Source organism: Camponotus floridanus, unplaced genomic scaffold (genome assembly GCF_003227725.1).
Source record: "Camponotus floridanus strain SB8 unplaced genomic scaffold, Cflo_v7.5 scaffold37, whole genome shotgun sequence".
In the NCBI taxonomy this organism is placed as follows: Eukaryota; Metazoa; Arthropoda; class Insecta; order Hymenoptera; family Formicidae; genus Camponotus; species Camponotus floridanus.
Genome location: NW_020229514.1, coordinates 843,245 through 867,108, shown reverse-complemented (window position 1 = coordinate 867,108; position 23,864 = coordinate 843,245). Strand labels below are relative to the sequence as shown.

At 37.1% G+C, this 23,864-nt stretch overlaps 2 protein-coding genes across 23 annotated transcripts; one reads left to right on the top strand and one right to left on the bottom strand.

Moving 5' to 3' along the window:
* Positions 1-1,858: 1,858 nt before the first annotated feature.
* Positions 1,859-6,856, bottom strand: LOC105253275 (ubiquitin-like-conjugating enzyme ATG10). Of its 15 annotated transcripts, none has more exons than XM_011261205.3 (6): positions 6,668-6,856; positions 4,839-4,998; positions 3,380-3,499; positions 2,765-2,999; positions 2,150-2,315; positions 1,859-2,043 (listed from the first exon to the last, which is right to left on the bottom strand). In XM_011261205.3, exons 3-6 carry the CDS (start codon positions 3,485-3,487, stop codon positions 1,944-1,946), a joined length of 609 nt encoding a protein of 202 aa, XP_011259507.1. In that variant the 5' UTR covers positions 3,488-3,499; positions 4,839-4,998; positions 6,668-6,856; the 3' UTR covers positions 1,859-1,943. The 15 variants fall into 15 exon arrangements, with proteins under 15 accessions (XP_011259507.1, XP_025266876.1, XP_011259503.1 ...); XM_025411091.1 differs by having other exon boundaries at positions 3,380-3,496; XM_011261201.3 differs by lacking the exon at positions 6,668-6,856 and adding an exon at positions 6,477-6,564.
* A 64-nt stretch (positions 6,857-6,920) lies between these two features.
* Positions 6,921-23,772, top strand: LOC105253273 (single-stranded DNA-binding protein 3). Of its 8 annotated transcripts, none has more exons than XM_011261191.3 (14): positions 6,921-7,095; positions 8,900-8,990; positions 9,093-9,154; positions 9,348-9,432; positions 9,601-9,642; positions 9,910-9,996; positions 12,343-12,450; positions 12,933-13,007; positions 13,245-13,293; positions 14,015-14,044; positions 15,205-15,416; positions 15,528-15,698; positions 15,856-16,056; positions 22,487-23,772. In XM_011261191.3, the coding sequence occupies exons 1-14, from the start codon at positions 7,040-7,042 to the stop codon at positions 22,589-22,591; spliced, it is 1,374 nt and encodes a 457-aa protein (XP_011259493.1). In that variant the 5' UTR covers positions 6,921-7,039; the 3' UTR covers positions 22,592-23,772. The 8 variants fall into 8 exon arrangements, with proteins under 8 accessions (XP_011259493.1, XP_011259494.1, XP_011259497.1 ...); XM_011261192.3 differs by having other exon boundaries at positions 8,900-8,972; positions 22,487-22,675; XM_011261195.2 differs by lacking the exon at positions 22,487-23,772 and adding an exon at positions 17,536-17,931.
* Positions 23,773-23,864: the final 92 nt, after the last annotated feature.

Here is a 23,864-nt window from a genome sequence, read left to right as displayed (position 1 = left end):
ACTCGAGCGCGGGGTAATTTGAGCCAAGCTCGAGTTCGAAAAGCGCGCGCGGGCGACGGGGAATCGGTCTTTCTATCCGACCGCGTGGCTCCGTCGCCTTTATAGGTGGAGCCAGTGACTGCTGCCTCGACGGAGGATTACTTGCTTCGCTATATTTATATCACGGAGCAATAGCAGTATAATGAACTAAAACACAAGAAATAAGAATTAGACATTTTACATATACGCCTGGCATTATATTGTAGAAATTTAGTTTGATAATGTATATGTATTTAAGACGATATTATACCTTTATTATACCATATCTGTCGTTTTTAATCCTAGCTGCGAATGTCATAAATATATACGCATTTAGCTGATATTGAAATTATGATAAATGATTAAAGCTTCACTGTTATATTATATAACAGATATGATACTGATATAGATAGAAATAATTGATCTTGATTGATCGTAACTGTAGTATACCGTAGTACATTCTATTTGCCTGCCTGCAATTGCAAAAGAGCAGTTTAAGGTATTACAATTAAAGAGTTAATGAAAGAAAATAATCAATATATAATACGTGTATGAAACTTATATAAATATTAACGCAACCGTAGCGAGCTGTCGTCGATTACGCATTTGTTCAGTAGCCAAAAAGAAGGAAGGGGAGAGAAACGTGCCGATTATTTTAACAGCAATAATCCGATCTTTCAATCCAACCGCGCTGGCGGAAATACACGGTCAACATTAATAAATGTTATCAGAGTTTGATAAATGAGAAACCGGTGTTCTCTCTGTCTCCGATTTGTAATCTACGTGCAAAAATAATTTCGATTGTTCTCTCAAGACACGTGATCCAATAGATTGAATCCGTTCAATGAAAATGCCGCGCTCTTTCGCCATTTCTTCTCATCGCAAGAATAAAAAATAACTTCCTCGATTTTTTGCGCCACGTGTCTATAAAATCTATAAATCATGAGACGATCTGGAAATGAAGGTCATACATGAATAATCTCCTACATTTGTTATTGTAATTTAAAACGGCACGTGTTTCGTGAGAGGCGGATGCTCACAAAAGAGATGGGAAAATAACGGGATTGTTGTCTCCGTCGCTGATCATGTCAAAGGTTGAGAACCACTGGCGCGCGTGCTACGCGAATGCGTAGTCGCGATAAAGACGGGAACGTGTACGTTCTCGGCTACGTTTTAATACTGTTCGATGCGCTTACATTCGAGGCGATCAAAGTTCTTTGCAATACCTGAGGAAAAGAATCATTTACAATTATATAATTAACCATACCCGGTCCAAAATTAATCTCTATCCTCGTTTCAAAGGAACGAGGAAGCTCGCAAAAGTACGTTGGCGCGAAAGCGGGGGTGTAGCAGACGTCACTGATACACCCGACACTGTACATTACACGCGCGTACGCACGAAAATTGCGCCGGGAACGAATATATTCCGGGGCCGCACGCAAATTGTCCTTGCGCGAATTAATTGTCGCGCGCGACCGCATTAATTACCGCGCTCTCTTTTCCACGCCCCGGTCTCTTTTGCCCGAGCGTTCAATTGCGAGCAATTTACCCGGCAGCCGTGGGTCAATGCTAGATCCGCTGCCTGTTGTACGCGGACGGATTCTATTTGAATTGTCGCCATCGAACACTCGTGATCGGAATTAATTATTCGCATACACTCGCGAGCGGAGATGAGATTAAGCTCCTCGCAAATAGTCTCGCGAGACATAAAATAGATGCTATATATAGATATGTGTAGGTACAGATGAATGACCGGTCATCGGTAAATGACCACTTAACCAGTACTTATTTCTGTTGACGTTATAAAAGTTATAATACCTTTCTTTCTTTTCTCGTTAAATGGAGATGGATGTTGATGAGGAGTATTCTCGCATAGACACATCTACGATTTAAATATTTATTATTTCTTTGACAATTGGAAATGGCTAGACTTTGCAGTACGTCAGCTTGTAGTATTCCGGATGTATTTTGAGATTTAGGGCCGCGGGTGCTACGCAGCTCAGCCAACTGACGAGTTTATTCTTGCTGCAACATTTATAATATTCTCGATAAACATTTAAGTTTAAAATTTTTGTGTAGAATAATTTTTATTTTATTTTTCTATCATTCTATCTTTCAACGCGCTTTTCACCTCTTCGACATGCTTCGTAGCAATTCCTGCGAGAGACACGGATGTAATTGCAAGAATGGAGTCCCGACGATAGGATGAATCGCTTGCGATAATTCCATGTAATTTAATTTGGAATCGTGAATCGCTTGCGCTTCATTTACGCTCATTGGGTTAATACCAGGGAAATCTAAAAAAAATGCAAAACGTCAGAGCCCTTCTCTCTCACGACAATTTCTTCTCGTTGACAAAATATGTAAAAAATGATCAGCGTTAATAATTAATCTAAACGATATGACGCATTTCCGTAGCGCTAAAATGCGTTATCAAGATTAATTATATCACGGGAATATCTGCGCGAATATCGAAATAGGCGAATACGCGTTTGCGTTTATAATCAATAAACGATGCATACAGAGACACAGGAGGCACAAATGTGTCAACAACCGCGCAAATTATATATTTATTTCTATAATTTTCGAAATTTTAGAACGTCCCGTCGTGTCTTTTTGGATTTATATTTAATTAAAAATTCCTCCCATGAAAATTAACGTGATACAAAAGTAACAAATGTTTTTTTCGCGCACATCTTTTGCTAAGTAAATTATGTTTTTTTTTTTGTAATCAACGATGAATTACATGATTTCCATCTATTGAAGTAAATAACTGGAACGCCATAACTCATGGACCACAGGATATGATACTCGGTGATGAGGGGCGTTTCGAGCGTCGAAGGAACCTCGTGCGGATCCTCTCGAAATTTCACGTGGAATTCCTCGTCGTCGTCATCGTCGTCGTCGTCATTTTTCATAATGGAATCGCTCGGCACGAAACACTTGGTTCTTTTAAATAAATATGCTTGTCCAGGAATACCCTAAACATCATTGAGACGATAAAAGATTTATGAATAATTTCGTAATTTTTGTTTTATTATATCTTAAATTTTCTTTTTATTATCTCGATGAACACAATATTTCGTCGAAACAATAAATTTATTTCTCGAAGCTTGGTCTGTGTTCAAGTACCCGTGACTTCGATATCCGCTCGAGGTGCGCATGAGTAAGATCATTTTGAGGAATACGTTCAAATATTACGAAATTTCATGTATTTAACAAACAACGCGATACTAATAATAATTGCAAATGCTACATTAACAAATATATTATGCGCGTTATCCAATTTGCATATTTTATAGTCGATATGCAAGCGACTCGATATACAAAGTAACGCGGTAAAGTACCGTAATTAAAGTACCTTGTCCCCGCGAAACTCCCATCCATCCGATATCCTGTCGGAGACAACAAGAAATCTCTCTGCATCCTCGAGAAATTCCTCCCAGGTAATCGTGCCCGGGCCGTCCATGCGTGCACGCTGCTAAACATCGAGAAATTAATTTTTATCGTCATAAGGAGTCGTCTCAGGATACAATGCGCGCGAAAAGTGCATCTTTTGACAGATATGATTCCGATAGTATTCATGATCGCATACATATCGCAAGATATTCCTCTTACTATGCGTAGTTTGAAAGTTCTCCAAGCCAGAGTCACTCGGTTAATTCTCTAGGGTTCGGATTAACAACGTCGCCGCGTGATTTATCACGCTCTTCCTTTCGGATCGATCCGCGCGGAGAGAGGACAGGGGGGGAGGAAGAATTGCGGAAGAGTTTCGTCTAATTTCGCATATAATAACGACGCCGATCCGAACGTACAACCTGCGTCGATCGTATGATAAAATTGAAAAAGGGGAAGCGGTTCACCCGAGAGAACGGCGCGCCTCCTCCCGCCCGTGCCCCGCTGTCGCTCAGCCCTCTCCCCTCCTCCCGCACCTCTCGCCAAACTCTCTATCGCGTCAATTGTCGACTATTTCGCATCGGTCGCGTCCGTCGAGCTTCGGGCACGATCGCGTACCGGCTCTTCGTTTTCCTCCCCCGTTTCTACCTACCTCTCGTTCTTTCTCTCCCCTCCCCCCTTCGCCGATGTACGCACGCCGATAGTACTCGACGGTGTGCGCACACCGTGTATATTATGCTCTTGTGTATGCAGCGGATCGTCCTCCAATCGGGCGCCGAGTTGCAGCCGGTGACGTATCGGGAGAGAGAGAGAGAGAGCGAGCGAACCCGAGTGTCGCCCTCTTCGTTCCTCGTTAAGGGCAGGGTCCTTTTTGGGACACAACTTCGTCCTTTATTCAACAATGTGCCGCGTCGACGTGTTTCGCGTATAATTTCTCGCTTGTTTTACGCCTGCGCCTTTATTGCGATATCGAAATATCGACCTATCCCAATATCGGTGCGTTTTTTTCGCCAACACCATATCATCCCGCGATACATCCTGTCGTGTCGCCAGACGCATTTTTGCGCAATTATCCTCGCGCGCCGAAAATGCATTCGCACGCTTAGCGAGATAACGGCAAATTTATCCCGCAGCGATCTCATTATCGTAGCTACATGTCTGAGATTGTCAAGCTGGCAAGACTGACATTAAGTATACTTTAATTATTTCACGCGTGAGGTCAAATTACGTAAAACTTGTCGCGCATAGTTTAACGCAGTCACCTGTCACTTTTTACTCTAACATAATTTGACATATATTGTTTATAAATAGCATATGTCACAAACATGTCAAATAGAGAGAGAGATATATATTTAACGCGAGATTCGAAAAAGTGCGATAAATTTTTGCAATAATCAGTATTTTATGACATTGATTTATCATACCTCAGGTAATCTTGACACGACGATTCTTTGTGGAAAAATATTTTTTGCGATTTTCTGAAACTTTTTCTCTTCCTCTCTTTCTCGGAAAATCCCGTTGATCTTTTCAATCGCACTTCAGGTATCGGCGACCCTTGCCTTTCTATGTGTGAGTGCATATAAACTGAAAAGGAATTCAATTTGTTTAGGTAGCTTGGTGGCTCTTTCTCGATATAATACAGTCCAAACTGAGGATACAAATATACAGTTTTTTCTTCAGAGAATACTCTATAATGAATTCTTTCTTATGATTGTGTGTTTTAAGGTTGAAGAAAATTACGTAAGCCAAAAACACAAGTTCTGTCAAAATATTATATAGAAATATCGATGCTCGGTGTATCGTTAACCGTGATAAAATAATACGCTGGAAAGGTATATTCCTTTAGGGATAAGACAGGAATTCAAGAGACTCTTACGCTTACACTGTAGGTAAAAATAAGTCGACCGCGACCAGTCTTTCAGTTGTAATTTTAAGAAAATAGACGCAATTTACGCAGCCAGGCCCTTCTCGCTTCGATGTTCCAATATTGATTAATACCAATTCCTCGTACGTAATTATTTATACACTTAATTAAATAAATTCGAAATTATCGCTATTGGTAAAAGTCAGTCACGTATCAAAGCTAAGAAAATTCCCTCGGGCGAAAGCAAGAAGCGCGAGAGACGCCCTGTCAAAAAATCATTGAGCGTAAAATGATCTCGAATTACATTACTCGCGATCCGATTCGCACCTGTACACACGAAAAAAAAAAATCTCAAGGGAAGCCATGGGTCCCGCGTCGTGCGCCTCGTGCATACGACCCTGACATAACAAACGGCGATGCGCGCGCATCGCGCTCCCGGCTGATGCGAGGGACAAGGACGGCGCGCGTCGATATGATCGCGAGATGGAGCGAGAGGGAAGAGCGAGCGAAAGAGACGGAGCGCAACGAGAATCGGGGGAGGGGGAGGGATGGCGTATCTACCCGTCTACTTATCTGCATGTAGTCGTGCAGCGCGTGCGAAATCTACGCGAGCTACACTTCCGAACTTGCCCGTGTTTACACGACGGTAAGTTCAGCCCGTCCTCTCTCTCTCTCTCCCCCCTCCACTATCCTTGCGCTTACGCGTGTGTGTGTGTAGTAGTGCGTGCGCACGTGCGCACGCGCGCAGATGGTAGATGGCAACGCACACCACGGTTCCGGTTACACAGTGATATCACCGTTGCCGTGTTGCCGAGACGCTTCGGAGCAGCGCGCGCGATAAAACGAGACTCGTCGAAGACGAAGGCCGCGTCCGGCGGCGATCGCGACGACCGGTGATCCGAGTCCGCGACGCGAGGAGACGCGGGGAGACGAGGCCGACGATGAGTAGTGGACGGTTGGTGAAGTGAGCAGCGGTGAAGTGAGAGACCGACGACGAGACGCGAGTGACGGGATCTCGATCCGGGACAATAGGACGCGCGTAAGCGAGTCGCGTATAATTCCCGATCGCACCGTAAATATACCCGGTGTCCCGGAAGGACGACGACCGAACGGAAGGAAGGCTTCGCGCTGCGGAAACGATGAGGACGTCGACGGCGACGACGGCGGTTGCGGCGACGAGGCGTTGTCAGCGACGCACCTGAATCGACGATGACGACGCCGTGATGCGTCGCGTCGTGTCACTCCGATATCGCGCGACAGGAACCTCGCTCCGGCTGTGAGACGACGGCTGACGGCTGGTCGTGACTTTTGACGCGACGAAAAAGCGCGAGGGAGAAGACCTTCGCGTTATCTGCGCGCGGGCGGGAGACGAAGAGAGAAGAGACTCACCTCCGAGGGAGAGAGAGAGAGGGAGGGAGAGAGAGCGCGTTGGACGAAGCAGTTGCACCTTCTCTCAGTTCCGTCTACGTCGCGTTTAGCTTGACACGAGTCTCACATTGTCGTAAGCAGCGGCGACAACAACAGCAGCAGCGGCGACGGCAGCGGCACGCCGAAGGGATTACCATCGGCCGTTGGAGCGAGCGAGATAGACGCTGAGACGGACGCACGCACGGACGTGCGCGCGCGCGCGCGAGTCCCCGATCTCCCGTTCTTTTCACTCGGCCGTCCGAGCCGAGCGCGACTTCCAGCGGCGCATCGACGAACGGAACGGCGGCGCACTTGTGTTTACGGTGGAAGGATTGACCGGCCACCACGGCGACCATGTACGCGAAGGGAAAAGGGTCGTCCGTGCCTTCGGACTCTCAGGCGAGAGAAAAGTACGTATGTCACGGTGGCGCGGGAATCGGAAGGATGGGAAATTGTGAAAATTCTACGCCGGCCATTGATCGCTCGGCAACTCCATTTTTCTCGAACATCCTCCCTCCCTCTTTTCCGCGTTTCCCCTCTCCCGCTCCTGCTCGTTCGTGCAGTTCTCATCCCTCTAGCCCCCTTCCCCTTCTCCTGTCACTTTTATCGCTCTCTCTCTCTCTCTCTCTCTTTTTATTTTGCCATCATCGGTTCTTTTTGCTCGAAGGAAGCGTACGTCGTCGAGGAACCTGGTTCGTCGGGTTAATCCAGTTTACCGATGCGACGAGCTGCCGATTTGTTCGTCCGTTTCTCCTTTGTCCACTTCTTGTTCAAACGTCACGATGCTTCCCGCCCTTTCCCCGCTCGAGATTGGTTCGAGTCTTGACGTACGAAAGGCTGATCATTTGCGCGATAAATCGGCACGCGGTATCGCGAGATAAAATTCCGAAAGGCGATTCGCGGGACGACGATGTCGAGCGAATAATATCGCGATTTTCCAAGTTTCTACTCTCTCGAACGGAGCTCTAATGACGCGAGTTTTATACTTTCAAAGTTAATCGACGTTGGAATCTTAGCGGTGAATTAATTTTTTTTGCTGAAAAAAAGTTTGATTAATCGATTGACACACAGTCCAGATTGTAGCCATTTTTGACAATCTATATATATGTGGATATGTTTTTTTTTAATTCAAAGTTTGCTTTGGTCGCATTTCTCTCGCATTAATTTTCTTTGCCCCTTCTCCCGTCAAAGAGATTGAATGTATTAATTTTATGTTGAAAAAGCGAAACTAAATGCGAGCAAGCTTGTAGAATTAGGTGGGGAAATCGTTAAAAATAGAATCGATCCGTCAAAACTGTCGATGCGACTGACTTTGCTGTAGGATCGACTACGATTAATTCTGAATCCAAATCACGCTGCGATCTTATTCGACTGTTTTTACAAGATGAGTAACTTTAATTGTAATGAAAAATTAAAAAATCACAATTGGAAACTAATAATCAATTGGCAAGAAACTCATCTGTGTTTATGATTGCAGTTGCAGTGTTAATTTTTATTTAAAAAAAAAAAAAAAAAAAAAAAAAAAAAAAAGAGGACCGAAAAAATCATAGGACGAATAGGGTGCAAACGAGAAAAATTTTGGGCCGTCAAGAAAGATACGAGAAGTATATGAAAGTGGAGATGAAGTCGACCGGTTGGAAAATTGCTTAGCCGAGGTTCCTCTCGCGCGCGCGGCGCATAACCCGCTTTCTCGTAAAAGGCGATTGATCTGCTCGCGCTGTCAGTCACTCTGAACGAGTACGCGCTCCGATTCGCGAATCGGCGTAATTCCCGCGCCATGTTCGCGTCGCTCGCGAAGCCGGTCTCGCCGCGAATTGCTTTAGGTTTGGATGCGCGTCATATGGCTATCTGTCTACCTACTGCTTGTACCTATCTACCTGCCTACCATGGGGAAAGTCGATGTTAAAAAAAAAAAGTTTACGTTTAATGGACGGCCTCGTAAGGAAATGCGATTGTCGGCTTCGTCGAGTAAAGTACGGGCTTTCTAAAACGATAATAAAGAAAAAAGAATGCCAGTTGCGAAGAATCGTCATTTTCATAATTCCGAGTCTATGCTCTTTCTATTACGTTTCACCTGATTTCCGTATTCACATTATCTTCGAGGTCCTGCGTTACATGAGATTTTTTTATTATTTGAATATTATTGTTTGAAATTGTGTGAGAGGAGTTTTCAATTTAAAATTTAAATCTCTAATTATATATGTGTTGTTTCAGATTGGCACTCTATGTGTATGAATACTTGCTACATGTAGGTGCACAAAAAGCAGCACAAACATTCCTGTCAGAGGTAATAATCAATTTACAGGTAATAATGTGATAAGGGTAAACTCTTTCTAATTATTTTTATATGTACATTGTATTTTAAAATATGGTATTTGCTGTAATATTGTTTGCTCTGTTATTGTAGATTCGATGGGAAAAAAATATTACACTTGGAGAACCACCTGGGTTTTTACATTCTTGGTGGTGGTAAGTACGAGTACTTGTACTTATTATGTTTGATGGCTGATCCTTGATTCCTGCTGAAAAAAGAAACAAATATTTTCTTTTTTTATTTCATTTATTTTATATTATTAAATTTAAAAAATATAACAAGCTGCTTATCGTAAAAATATCTTAGTACAAAATATAATATAAATTAATATAATATAAATTATTTCAGTGTCTTTTGGGATCTGTACTGTGCGGCACCCGAAAGAAGAGATTCCTGTGAACATAGCAGTGAAGCCAAAGCATTTCATGACTATGTAATTATGTTATGTAACAATATATGTGTATGTTAACGATAGTAGAATGTTTTTTTTATAACTTGCAGAAAATTATTATTAACTATTTAAATATTTAAATGTAAAAGATATGCAAGAGTATTTGTGACATATTGCGTACTAATTATAAAATGTGTGTTCTTGTTACAGGGATTTGTGAACAGTGCTTACAATGTTAATGGTATTGCGCATGTAAGTTGAAAAATTTATATTAAATTTATATTTGTGTTAAGCATATGTATATGTACTTCTCTTAAACTTTCTACTTTAATATATATTTATATATTAATAGTTATATTAATATAATCAATGTTGTATCAATAATTATAGTAATCAGAGAAAACAATCTTGCAAATATCCTTTTAATGAACTTTTACATAAAGATATTTTTTTTTTCAAGCTAAACACAAAGCTTATATTTGATATATTGTACATTAATGCCATATAAAATGTTTACAGAATGCTGGACCGGCCCCATCTCCAATTAGTCAGATGCCACCAAATGATGGAATGCCTGGTGGTCCCATGCCTCCTGCTTTCTTTCCAGTGAGTCTTCATTCATTTTATAATATTAAACTGTCTTAATATTATTCATTTTCCTCAATCTTTACTTACAGAATATGAAGTGAAAAAAATCATCGTTATATATATATATTTGGCTTAATTAAGCCATCATGTAATTGCATTTATTAAGATTGCATTAAAATGCATTCCAATATTTCTAGTGAAAAATTTATTCAATTTTAATTCATATTTATTAAATATAATAATTAATATTATATTCATCCTTAATATATCTTTTTAAAGATACTTTCTTGAGTAGGTTTTGCACGAGAATTATTAGATATTTGAGAGAAAAGAAAATATTTTTTAAAATATATTTACAAGTGTCAAAGGAAATTTAAACTAATCTTTTATATGTATCTAATTTCATAGATACATATCTGTCATAAACATCGAATATAATATTTATATGTATATATATATATATATATATATATATATATATATATACATAATCACATATATCTGTTTTCATACATATTGTTATGCATACATATAGACTTGGTTTAAAATTTACACTTGATTCAAAGCATAATGCAATTAGCCTAATTGAAAATAAAAAAAGTTTGTAACATAATCTAGTAGTAGGTCAAAAGAAAACAGTTTTAATTTGCATAGTAGATCAAGAGAAAGGAGGAATAAAAAGAAATATTTTATTTAAAGAGATGTTACTTAAAATTACTCTTTACATTACTTTTATATGAAATTAATTTTGTTAAGTGATATTAAAATTTTTTAAATATATTATATATAAATAGACAATATAATAAACCGATTTTTGTATATAATCATTTTCTTTTATTTTGAAACAAACAAAAGAGTTATAAATTCTTAGCGCATATTTATTTAATTAAGCATATTGATGTATTCCTATATTATCGATAAATGTACACGTACAAGCCATAGTCGTCATCAATTCGTTTTGAAACAAGTGTACATTCAAAAGACGTTCTTATGTCATGCTTGTCTATACTGTATATATGTTACTTACTTTCTCTCTGCTCTCTATCTAATACTTGTATGTGCGTTCTTGTACCATTTTCACTGTTTCATCTCCTTGGCGCATAAGGCAAATCTAGAAATTTTATATGACGCGAACAGAGGATTATATAGATGTTAGAATATATTTAGCACAATATATTGTGATACTGTAAGCATATTACGAGTGTACTGCTTTGTACTGGTCATGCGTCATAGTAATATCTAAAAATATTTTAGAGAAAGATTATTGTTTTTGATTTATTATATTTACAGATATAACAAATATAAATTTCAATATTTTAACATGACCAGCCAAAGTTATACTCTTTAGAATGTATGGGATAACTAACATGGAAGCCTGCTTAGAGTGTAGTCTAGTTCCTTTTACAAATGGTTCGCGATTTCTTCACATTATTTTTGAAAAAGTGCGTTAATTTTATATAAAAATCAATTATTATAGATATATTGTATATTAATTATACATATTGACATAAAAAGAAATGAAAGAATTTACAATCTTAAAAGATAATTGTGTTTAACTTTATGATATAATACTAGAGATATATATAAAATATTTGCAATCACACATAAGCAAAAAATGAAAACTTTACATTTTTTATTTTTTACATCAGTATTTTACTTTATTAATATTATGAATATATATTGTTCTGTTTAACAATGTAAATATGATTTTAAATTTATAATTTATGTGATTGATAATTTAATAGTATAACTATGATATTTGTATTAATATCATTAATTATACTAAATTATAAATCACAATATACAATCAAAAATAGAAATATTATATAAATATGTAATATGAAGATATAAAATTTATAAAATTTATATGGAAAAGGGAAAGAAAATGGGAAAAGCCATACATCTATTGCTTCAAAATAGTCACTCCCGTATTAAAGATTAGACAAAAATAATTATATGGTATATAAATGATGGAGTTTCTCTCTCTTTAGATTTGTCTAACTTAATAGGTATTTCATAATGCTTAAGAGTCATCATATCTTCCCTACAAAGTTCATTTTTTACATTCTACAATGCTGTACATTCTACAATTGATTGGCATCCTTTCGTACTCTTGTATGTCTTATCTCACAATTTAGTGTTAGAAGCGATCTCTCACATGAGTTGTAATTATGAAAAAAAGAAATATATGGACTGAGAAACGTCATATGAATGATTTTCCTAATTACAACTTTTTTCGGGTAACTCTTAAGATGCTGAGACCGATCATAGTATTAACACAATCATCCCCAAAAGCCTTCTAGTCTAGCTGTTGCCTGGATCGCAGTGTTGCTACATGTCTGTCGTTTGCGTTGCTTGTTGCAGAACAACTCGACAATGCGACCATCTCCGCCCACACACCCCTCATCACAGCCATCCCCCCAGCACCCCCAGCCACCCCCGCCCCCACACTCGCAGATGATGCCCAATCAGGTAAGCCTCATTCAACACATACACTCTCACTCATAAAGGATCACTTGTTCCGCTGTGTCATCGCACCATATCATGGCATAACCAAAACTCATAACTGTCGTCATAATTGCTATAACTGTTTCCTTCTTGATGTCTGACTATACTACAAAAATGTATACACATGATTTTTCTATGATAATGCGAAACATTATATTTACGGTATATAATAAATGTAATTCACATTCAAAAAGCGCTTAAAAAAATACATGTAATGATATAACCAATTTATGTGCTGCGATGAACTTGACTGAACTTGCATATTTTATGGCCTATCATTTCACGGATTGCTTATTGTGGCTGCCTGGTATTTATACTATATTTAGCCAGTTTTGTGTATAGAGAGTAATCATGACTGAGACATTTTATATTTTTAATTTACACTCTCAAATTATGACTATGATTATTACATGATCAATATGATGAGAAATTGTTTTCTGTTACAGTTTATGGGTCCCAGATATCCAGCAGGACCACGTCCCGGAGTACGTATGCCACAAATGGGCAATGACTTCAATGGGGTGAGTATATGAGAATTTATTTCCATATGATTGATTATTTGATATTTTTGTTATTATTGAAGAAATATCTTGAAATTTGTCCTTGAAATATATAAATAAAAAGATATATGACATATTGTGCTATTCATGATTTTCGCTTTAATAATTTGTCCTTATGTTTTAAATTTAAATATAGAAAGTATAGAAATATCATATGGAATATTGTAAATTTGCACTATATTTTTATTTCTTTTGCAGCCACCAGGACAACCAATGATGTCAAATAGTATGGATCCTACTAGGCAAGGTAAGAGATCATTTACATGCCGGTGTTATATTACTTTTTTTCTGGCATTGACGAGAATTGCGAGAGGAGAATGGCATAGACGCATGCATACCAAAAACCACACAGCAATAAACAAATAAGTAATATTTTAAATTGGATTGGATTGCTGTGATGTGGAGTGGATTGGTTTTTGAATTGTCTAGTTACAAGCAGTGGTGTAGTTTGCGTTCGATTGTTACTGCTATACAGTTTTGTGTAATTAGTATGCAAATATGTATCTCTCTCAATGGTTCTCTTTACCGAATATTTTATTTGACATGCTTTTATCTAATTTTTTTTTTATTTTCCTTAATAAGTAATTTGTGCTGTTATGTATGATATTGTGCCTTCCAAGAATAATTGATTATTCATAAAATCTACAATAGATGCGAGAAACTACGATTTATGATTAAGAAATACTCTCTTAAAATATTATGAATTTTTATATTATAATTGATAAATAGCTTGTATACATTTATATATTTAAGTTATATAATTAATTACAATTACATCAACATAATTTATCCCAAACTTTTTCTAAAAATTATTTTAAAATAATTTTTAAGTATGTTCTACAGTTATTAGAGATTTTTCATCGAAATATAATTTTATCTACTATACCACTGCAAAATAACTAGGCTTTACCACCATGAACCCGACCTTACCTACCTGCCGTACTAATGTGTGCTCTTGTGTTCCTCAGGCGAAGCTGGAGAATTTGTAGGGTGGCAAGGTAGGAAGCAACCCAGCAACCAAAACACACTCACATGATTTAGTCAAATCTAACTTTTATTTTTTTCTCCTCCTTGCCTTTATTTTTTTTAAAATTTGCATTTTAATAAAGATAATTGCACCGGCTTTGCTCTCTTGCAAAATTATTCGCTCATTCAATTTAGCACATCCAGCATGATTAAATCCATCAAAATTAAATATTTGAAAAAATATTTTAGTTATGTGTATAGCGATAATGTATATAATTTAGAAAGAATTTATTTTTTTTTGACACAATAATTGCGTGATACTTTTGTGCGCATCTCAATTAAAAAAAACCGTAATATACGTGTATGTAGATATTAGATTGAAGCAACATACTTTTTGTATGAACGTATGTATATGTATATGTATGTATGTATGTGTGTATGTATGTATGTGTGTATGTATGTATGTGTGTATGTATGTATGTATGTATGTGGATGTTTTTAAATTAAGAGCTATATTTGAATGTCTAATATCAGTTACAAATTCTCTTTTAAGATCATTTTATACGTAAATGAAAAATTGATTATTTGTGTTTAATAATATGTTTAAGACATTATTAATGTCACATTATATATATGTACTTTTTTACAAAATATTGAATTACGATCCAAATATTATTCAATAATTATATATTATTATATAAAATAAAGAATCGCTTTTACATCTTTGAAATAACTACTTAGAATTTAATAACGATAGAATTTAATAAGCTAAATTTTGTTTTTTTTAAATTGTTGAATACATAATTTGAATATTTGTTTGTAATTATCCTTTGCATCCCCAAAATACATATTGCAATGCTGTTTCTATTTTCAGCATGAGCTTTTCACTGTTAATTTTTGTGTGGTGACAGTTGTTTGACCAGCATGTCATCCAACGGCTTTTTTATCTTGAGCTTGACTTTGCTAAAGCATGACTCTTAATTTCAGCACTTTGAATCCACATTTAATATTCTTGCACACGATAGTACACACGATCTCACACACAATTTATTATATCATAGAATTTACAAATTCACGAAATGTTTAGTTCACAAGATCGTAACTAGCAATTAGTATTAACATAGAATTAGAACAAACGTTAACAGTTTTGCATTTAGCGATCAAATATACCGAACTTTATCTACTATCTTAGGTCCGCCGGGAATGAGCCCTATGAATCCGAGAATGAATCCTCCACGTGGACCGGGTATGGGTCCGATGGGTCCTGGCAGTTATGGTCCAAATATGAGAGGGCCGCCACCCAACAGTACCTTAGGCCCGGGTGGACCAGGAGGTCCTGGAATGCCACCAATGAGCATGGCTGCTCCAGGTGGTAGACAACAATGGCAGCCAAATACATCTACGGTACAGTATAAAGTTTTGTTTCTCGTTTTTTGCATTTTTATCTAGTTTTAACTGCGACTTCAAAGAATGTAAAATTTCTAATACAATTTTGCTCTATATGATGATGCACAGCCGATGAATTATTCGTCGTCATCACCGGGTAACTATGGAGGACCACCTGGATCAACAGGTCCTCCAGGGCCTGGAACTCCTATTATGCCTAGCCCCCAGGATAGCAGCAATAGTGGGGGAGAAAACATGTACACCATGATGAAACCTGTACCTGGAGGAAATATGCCAGGTGTAAGTGTAATTAAATAATACACATGTCACTATATATTTAAAAAAAATAATCATTTTCTGTAGCTATTATTCAATAATTTACATGTTTCAATTGGAGATTTTTTGCTAAAATAGCAATGTGTAAAGTGATGATGTTTAAAATATTTGTATATTTTAGGATTTCCCAATGAGTGGCGGACCTGAGGGCGGTCCAATGGGACCCATGGGTCCTAATACAATGGGTCCAGTTTTAAACGGTGACGGTCTCGATGGGATGAAAAATAGTCCAGCGAATGGTGGCCCCGGAACACCACGAGAAGATAGTGGTAGCGGAATGGGTGATTATAATCTGGGAGGATTCGGAGCTCCTGGAGAGAATGTGAGTATGCACAGGTTCTTTAACAACTGTTTTTAATAAACCTGATTCGATGTGTTGTTGTGGATTTGTATGCCGATTTTTCTGCCTGATAAATCATTTCTCTTGTCCATGCACTTTATTGAAGAAAGAAAGAGAGAGAGAAAAGTTAATATTGAAATAACTTTAAATTATTATCTTTTTATATTATTGTCCTTTTATATATATGGCATATAGATTCATGTTACAACTTGTCGCCCTTCTAATTATCTCAATTAACAGCCACAAGCGCTTCTATCAGTACGGCGGATATTTCACGTATTTTGCTAAAATAATATGGGTTCAGTCACACGTTCAAAGGGTTTTATCTTCAGCCTCGCTCCAACAGGCTTGTTTGTTAATGCTTTATTACAGAATATCATTTGTCCCTATAAATTTTTCGAAAAAGGTGTTTTGTTTAATCACGTGTTATATGGTATTTTGGCAAGTTTAATCAGCCAGTTACATTTGGTCGCATCTAATATATCATGTAACCGTATTCGCTGAAACTGCGTCTAACTATCGCACTAACAATCTAACGATGCAGTTATAAAGTGGGCAGAAAGATGATGAGATTTAACATTAATATAATACAAGTCTAAAATGTGTGCCTTATTTTATATATAACATAATCTTATTTTATATAACATAACAAGATCGCGAATACAATTATTAAATTAAATAGTTATAAATAGTTATAAAAGTATATCCTGTATAAAATAAGATCTTGTTCTTTTCAACATGATATTTTATCGATTTACGTTAAATACAATAGTTTCAATTTACTTGTATTAGTTTTTTTAGAAGATGACATATTTATACATATATGTATATATCTTTTATCTTAAGAGTGTCTTGAATTTTTTCTGCGTACTTTATAAAATGAGATATTAAATTACTCTCGTGCGACAAAATAACCGAACCTTTGATTGAATCACGTGAACAATTTTACATGCTGATCTTATATGTTGTTATAAGATTATCGGTAGGATAACAAGGAACAATCACGACGCTTTCATTTCTGATTTTATTGAAACTTTGTTGATTTGCATGATAATTGAAAATGAATAAGATTCTTTTGCCAAAGCAAAAGTATTCGTACTTGAGAAATTAAAGTCATTATACAACTCGAAAAATATATATCTATATCTGAAACGATAATTATCTATTGAATTAAATATTTTTTCTAATTATTTATAATAACATTTTTTATATTTAAAAATTTTTTTAAACACAATTTTTAGTATTTCTCATACAAAAATTTCTTCCAAGATATTATTTATATGTGTTTATATGTTTTGTACCTAAAACAGAATAGTCTATTAGTAATAAAAAAATGTATCAATCTTCGTTATTATTTTGCAAAACTTGTAATTCGCAAGTGGCGGCGTCGCAGATGTTCCTTGCGAATTGAAGAAAGTTATCAGTAATCACGTACGTGCACCTTCTCTGTATTCTCGACAGTTTTTTTAAAAAGTCAAGTCGCCTTGGAGCCAGCCCCGAGTTCGTAGATGCCGTAGACTCTACACGTGGTGCCGGTATATATATACATAATATGCAGAAAAAAGCATCGTACTCGCTGCGTATTCACGTATTCCATGGTGCGTTCCGGCTAGTTTCTTTATCCGGCACATAATAATATAATTTCGTCAATGGGCTCTTATGCTCATAACGAGTTATAGAGCGAAAGAACAGAAAGAAATATTCGTGTCAGACGCGGCGTAACGTGCGGCCGTTATTGATTGTCCTACTCGATTAGAGTTAGCACTTAAGCGCTCATTCATTACACTATTACTACTACTACTACTACTACCACCACTATTACTACTACTACTACTACTACTACTACTACTACTACTACTACTACTACTACTATTACTACTACTACTACTACTACTACTACTACTACTACTACTACTACTACTACTACTACTACTACTATTACTACTACTACTACTATTACTACTACTACTACTACTACTACTACTATTAAACGGCGCAGATACTTTAACAATGATTATACACGTGCGATTCGCCGCGTAGGAATACAGTATGTATATGCTTTCTCTCAAATACTCAGAAGGTTGCAAGACTAGATATATTCGTTTTTATATATTTTTTTTTACTATGATATTATGATAATATCTCTAATTTGCTATGGATGTTAGCAAATATTTTACTTAAGAGTTTTTAGCAGATTATTTTCTATTATTTATATTTATTTTTTTGACAATTAGATCATAAGCAAAGGTGCCTGAAAAATTACGTAAAGATTGTTACAAGGGGATATTACATACACATACGTATACACATATACATGCACATACACATTTATATGGCGATTTGCCTACATGAATAGGATATACATACATACATAACAGTTTGCTACTGTGATTACTAATCGCATAATTAATCAATCGCTCTTGTTTTTTTTTTATCTCTTTTAAATTCACTACACACACTCTGCTTTATATTAGTGCTGCCAATATACGTCTGGCTACTTGGATATCTATTCGTTATATCCAAATTCGCGAATATTACCCGAGTACCAAAAATCGTCAAGTATCAGATATTTAAAAGATCGCCGAATTTTTATTAATACTTTTTAATTAAAAACAATATGTTTACGAATAGTTTTAAATTTTAAATTATATTTGTCTATATTTTTTATATCCAGAATGTAAACATGCATTTAGATACACGTATAATATCACATAATATTCAATATATATTCATATATTGAAAGTTAGCAAAAAATTTTGATTTAATTTATCTGGAAAATATTTCATGTAAATATTATCTGTTTATTTCGAAGTAAAAAAAAATAATTGCATAACTGGAATAATATCTGAAATCGTTGAATATTGACAGCGCTAATCTGTATCGGTATTTGACCTGTTCTTCATCGCATTATAGAGTTAACAATTTAATGCGCAAAAGAATTTTACGGCAAGGATATATGCCGCGCATTCACGTGAATCTCTTGTAGTTTTAATTTCTATATATTTTATATAATGACATTATGAGACTCTGTAATGAGGTGAATAGTCTAGGCAAGCTCGGACCGAATCCCTCCACTTGTTTGCTCACAATTTGCTCTCGACAGTTGGAGCAGACATCTTTTGTCCTTCTTATAGCATTGCAATATCTTTATGCGTCGTCTACAAGATACGCGGATTTTTGCTCACAAAAAAATCGACGCAAACGCGTACGTGAAAACGATTAATCAGTCAGAACGAGGGAAGCTCGCGTAGAATCTCCAACATTTTCGATTGAATTTTCTCTCTCTACTCAAATTCTTTCGGGTTAATGTGATTAATGTTTAAACACGAGTCGCGTCGTGCTTCTAACAACTTTTTCGTAACAGTATAATTACTGTTGATATGATAATAGAAATGCGATAATTAAAATCGTTCCTATTTAAATCTGATCTCTCTCTCTGAAAATCTATGTAGAATCGGTCAACGTTACGTTGGTTTCGCCGTCGTTCTTGTACAAAATATGTAAAGTTTGTCGGATTGCTCAATTTTTATTGTCATATTCGTAGGACGAAAAGAAAGAATCTTTATAAAGACAGAATTCTCTTAATCTATTTTTACGCTCGGTTATATTCAAACAACGATGATAATTCGTGTAAGTAATCGATCGTAGTTTTCATCTCCTATATATTGGTAGCTAATTAATAAGATTGTACAATAATAGAGGGGCGGATTTCTCGGCGGACGGTAATTCGACAGCTCGAAGTTACGCAATATTGCGAGGCGAGTGGTCTACTGCTACTATAGTTTAACCATGGTAGAGAGAAAGTATAAAAGATTTTTTATATATATATATATGTGTGTGTGTGTATATATATGTATACACGCATAGATATACATATAAATATATAATATATATGCAAATGTTAATATTTTTGTATGAACATAAGATACGTGCGAGTACTGAACCTTTAAAGAGCGAGTATAGATAGAGAAACGGAAGATAATGCGATGTGGGTGAGAGGCGAGAGATTCCCGGAATCCATCCGTCCGCATTGATTATAGGTCAGTACTGGACTATACTGTGCTGCTATTAGTTATGTTTAACTTATAGTGCCGAGAAAAACACTGATGGAATTTTATGTAAAAAAAAAAAAGATACACGGAGAGAATGTGGATGAGAGAGAGGGAGAGAGAGAAAGAGAGACAAAAGAGAAGGAGCGAATGTGCATATGCGCAAGTGTGCATGCTCTGGGATCGACGGCAAGACGCGCTTGCAGGCTTTTTCTTTCATTGTCTCGTAAAAGAGCTCGTTGTTACAAAAGCTATTTCGCTGAACGTTGCCGAGCGTTCTTAACGCTTTCGTTTTTTGGACTTGGGGTCGTGGATTAACAAGATTGATCGCTATAAAAAAGGGTGTGTTTCTTTTTTTGCTTTACATCATTTGCGCCACATTTGTTGCGAGATGTGTAAGTACATAGTTTGATACTGTCCCCAGGAAAGCGAAAAATCGCGCGAGTTTCTTTTCGTCTCATCGATCACTTGGTCGTTGTCAAAAGTTGTGATCGCGACTAGCGAAACGTGGTGACGGGTAATTAATTATTTATCTTACAATCACACATAAAGCTTGCAATCTGCGAAATTGTTTGCGAGAGATATTGCAGGATAGCCTTGCAGAGGCTGCTTGCCGATATCCCGGAGTTCACGTCTTGCCGTTAAACCCACCTGTCAAACAGAGAAAAGAAAGTACACGCGCTTGTACGGAGAATCGCAACAATCTTTTCTTTTTTAATCATACATACACGAATCAATGAGTGAAGGAAAAGCTCGGTGAAGCGGCGCATTGAGGGTACGAAGCTCGAACACGACCGGTCCCGGGACGAGTCTCGGAAATCAGTGTGCGATGCCGATTTCACGATAGTTGTTTTTCTCGAGTATGTTGGAGAACAACAAGATTGATTCTCGCGATATGAGAATGATCAATTTTGGAAATAACGTAGAGATTCGCGAAAGAGAGATAGTTTGGTACCCTTAATGCCAATTTACTTGATATTATTCCTCGTTGTAAGCCGAACTCTTATCGCTGAATGGTAACATAATTAGTATATGCCTAAGGCAGGGGAGATCGAGACAATAAATGTAATCCTGTTACACTGAGACTATTGCGTTTTTCTTTTTTATTTATTACGATTCAATCCGAGGGGTGCTGGCTATCATCAGTATTTATATATAACTATCTGTCTCCGTGTATTTGCACTTGTGCTAATCACACACATACATCACTTGTGTTTCATTTGTTTGCTTTGATCGTTCCATTAGCCGATTAGTACGCGATCAGTGTTATTTTTTTTTTAACGTAAATCACTAATTATTCTATATACATAACGTATTTCCTGGATCTTCCGACACTTTTGACACTTAAATCGAAACGTTGCACTATTCACTATTGCTGCGGCTGTGGAACACATTAATCGATGTCATTAATCGATGTTGCACTTTCGTTGAGAGAACTACTTTATATTTCGTAATACAAATATTTATACATATCTACTATGAGAAAAACCGGATTAGAATGATAGCTGTATATAGTACTAGCCTGTACTGACCTGTAGCACATGGATGCGTCAGCGCAAAGCGAATCGATGGATTGCGAGAGATCGGGAAAAAATCGGTATCGAGATAAAAAAAACTTGGAAGAAGGCGAAAGAGTTTTTCTCCGCTAGAGAGGAGAAAAATATAAGTATGTGAAGGACGACACGTCGAGTTTCTCTATAGAGTACCTTTTTTTTCACTATACTACCTATTATAGTCGATGAGGTGTGCGTGCGTGGGGGGGCAGGCAGCGCTAATAAATTTTTTATTATTATTATTTTATTATATATTATTATTATTATTATTATTATTATTATTATTATTGTTATCATCATCATTATCATTGTTATGTTGCTATGTATTATTTTCGGCTCGACACGGGCTTCACTATCTTACGTAACGTCCATGTGTTGTGGGTCAGAGCACCCTTAAGCAAACAAGTACCTTAAGCCCCACTTTTCTTTCGATTCCCGACAACGAGACCGACACCTCCCAGTGTCTTCTCCTACGGAGTTTTTCGTTTTCACGAGCCCGGCCCCTTCACGACGCACCGCCATCACGCGCTTTTAACGCGTATTCACCGGCCAGCATTTTCGCACGATGGGTGAAGACCGAACTTTTTCGCGGGACTTCTCGGTTTCGTCCGGCTCCCTCGCGAGTTGAATTGAAGAAGCGAGTAATGTTATCACGGAAGCCTGATAAGAGAGATCGAAATTTCGTCGCGCGATTACCGGGAGTCCCACGAATCTCGCTGGTGAAAGACGCCGCGCGGAATTTTGGGCAAAATTGGTGGGCTTGCCTGATCGTTTTACCGTGTAACCGGCCTGGTGTTGGTTGATTCGCAGGATCAGACCGAGTCGGCGGCCATCCTGAAGATCAAGGAGAGCATGCAGGAGGAGGCGAAGAGGTTTGAGAAGGACTCAGACCATCCCGATTATTTCATACAATAACTCTTTACGAGTCGTTGGACCCCGAGACCAAATTAACAGTCTAAGAGATAAACACAATCGATTTCCTTTCTTCCTTTAGTCCGATAACTATTTTCCCCTTCGCCGTGAAACTCCACTCTCTCTCTTCCCGTGCGTTTTGTCTTTCCTTCTCTCATTCCTCTCTCGGATCTTCGCTGCATCTCGCCATGCGAGTCTTTTCCTTTCTTCTTTCCGAGCCAAGAATGGTGTAAACGATCTTTGAAGGGGGAAAGGGCGCAAGAGAGAGATTCTTCTTCCGCGCACATCTACGACCCGTCCTTTTTGTCACGCGCTGCGAGGAGGATCACGACGTCAAGATGAGAGAGATCTTTGAGACGGGAGACCGAGAGAAAGAGAGCAACTCGATCTCGCGCAACTCTCATGTCGACTGACGTTTTCGCACAGCGATATTGTATCGGATATTTTGAAAATGCTGTTATCCTTAAGATGGGTGCACTGCGAGCGAATCGACAGCGAACACGAGTTAAGTCTATTCAAAATTTTTCTGTGATGTTTCGTGTTACGAGCGAATCGAGCCAAATTCGTATCGAACGTTCGATTATTCTATTTATAATGATTATTAATACCACTAACATTATTAACCACGGCGATCAACATATTTCCCGAAATATCGAACAGCGAAAGTTCACTTTTCCGCTGTTTGTTTCTTCAATGTTTATCCACTTTTAGACTGCGACCGCGAACATTGTTCTAGTATATATGATGAGAAAAGAGAGAACGAGAAAGAGAGAGAGAGAAAGAGAGAAAGAGAGAATGTGTGATAATATATTAATAGTAAACGTTAAATTTTGAAAATTTTTATGACAAGTAATGCAGAACTAATTCGTGAAATTTTTTAGACAATGTTCTCGATCGCAGTCATCAATCATGTAACAACCTCCATTGCAATATCAGTGTTGTATGGTCAAATGTATATAACTGAGAACCGATTATATCAATGTCAAATTAATTTTGATTAATTGAGACTAGGGCGATAAATTCTGATTTGCTATAGTATGTACGGATATCAGAATAATTGGTGCACGGAAAATTATCCAATTATTCAAATCACTAAATATCCAAACTATTATAAATTGATCTTGAAATCCGATATTTGATATTTGAAAAACCGGATCTATTCGAATCTGTAGATGAAATAGAAATAATACACTTTGTTAGTTTTTACATTATATATATATTGTTTTATGTATATAATGAATATAAATTTAAATATGTTAATAAATTTTATTTTATT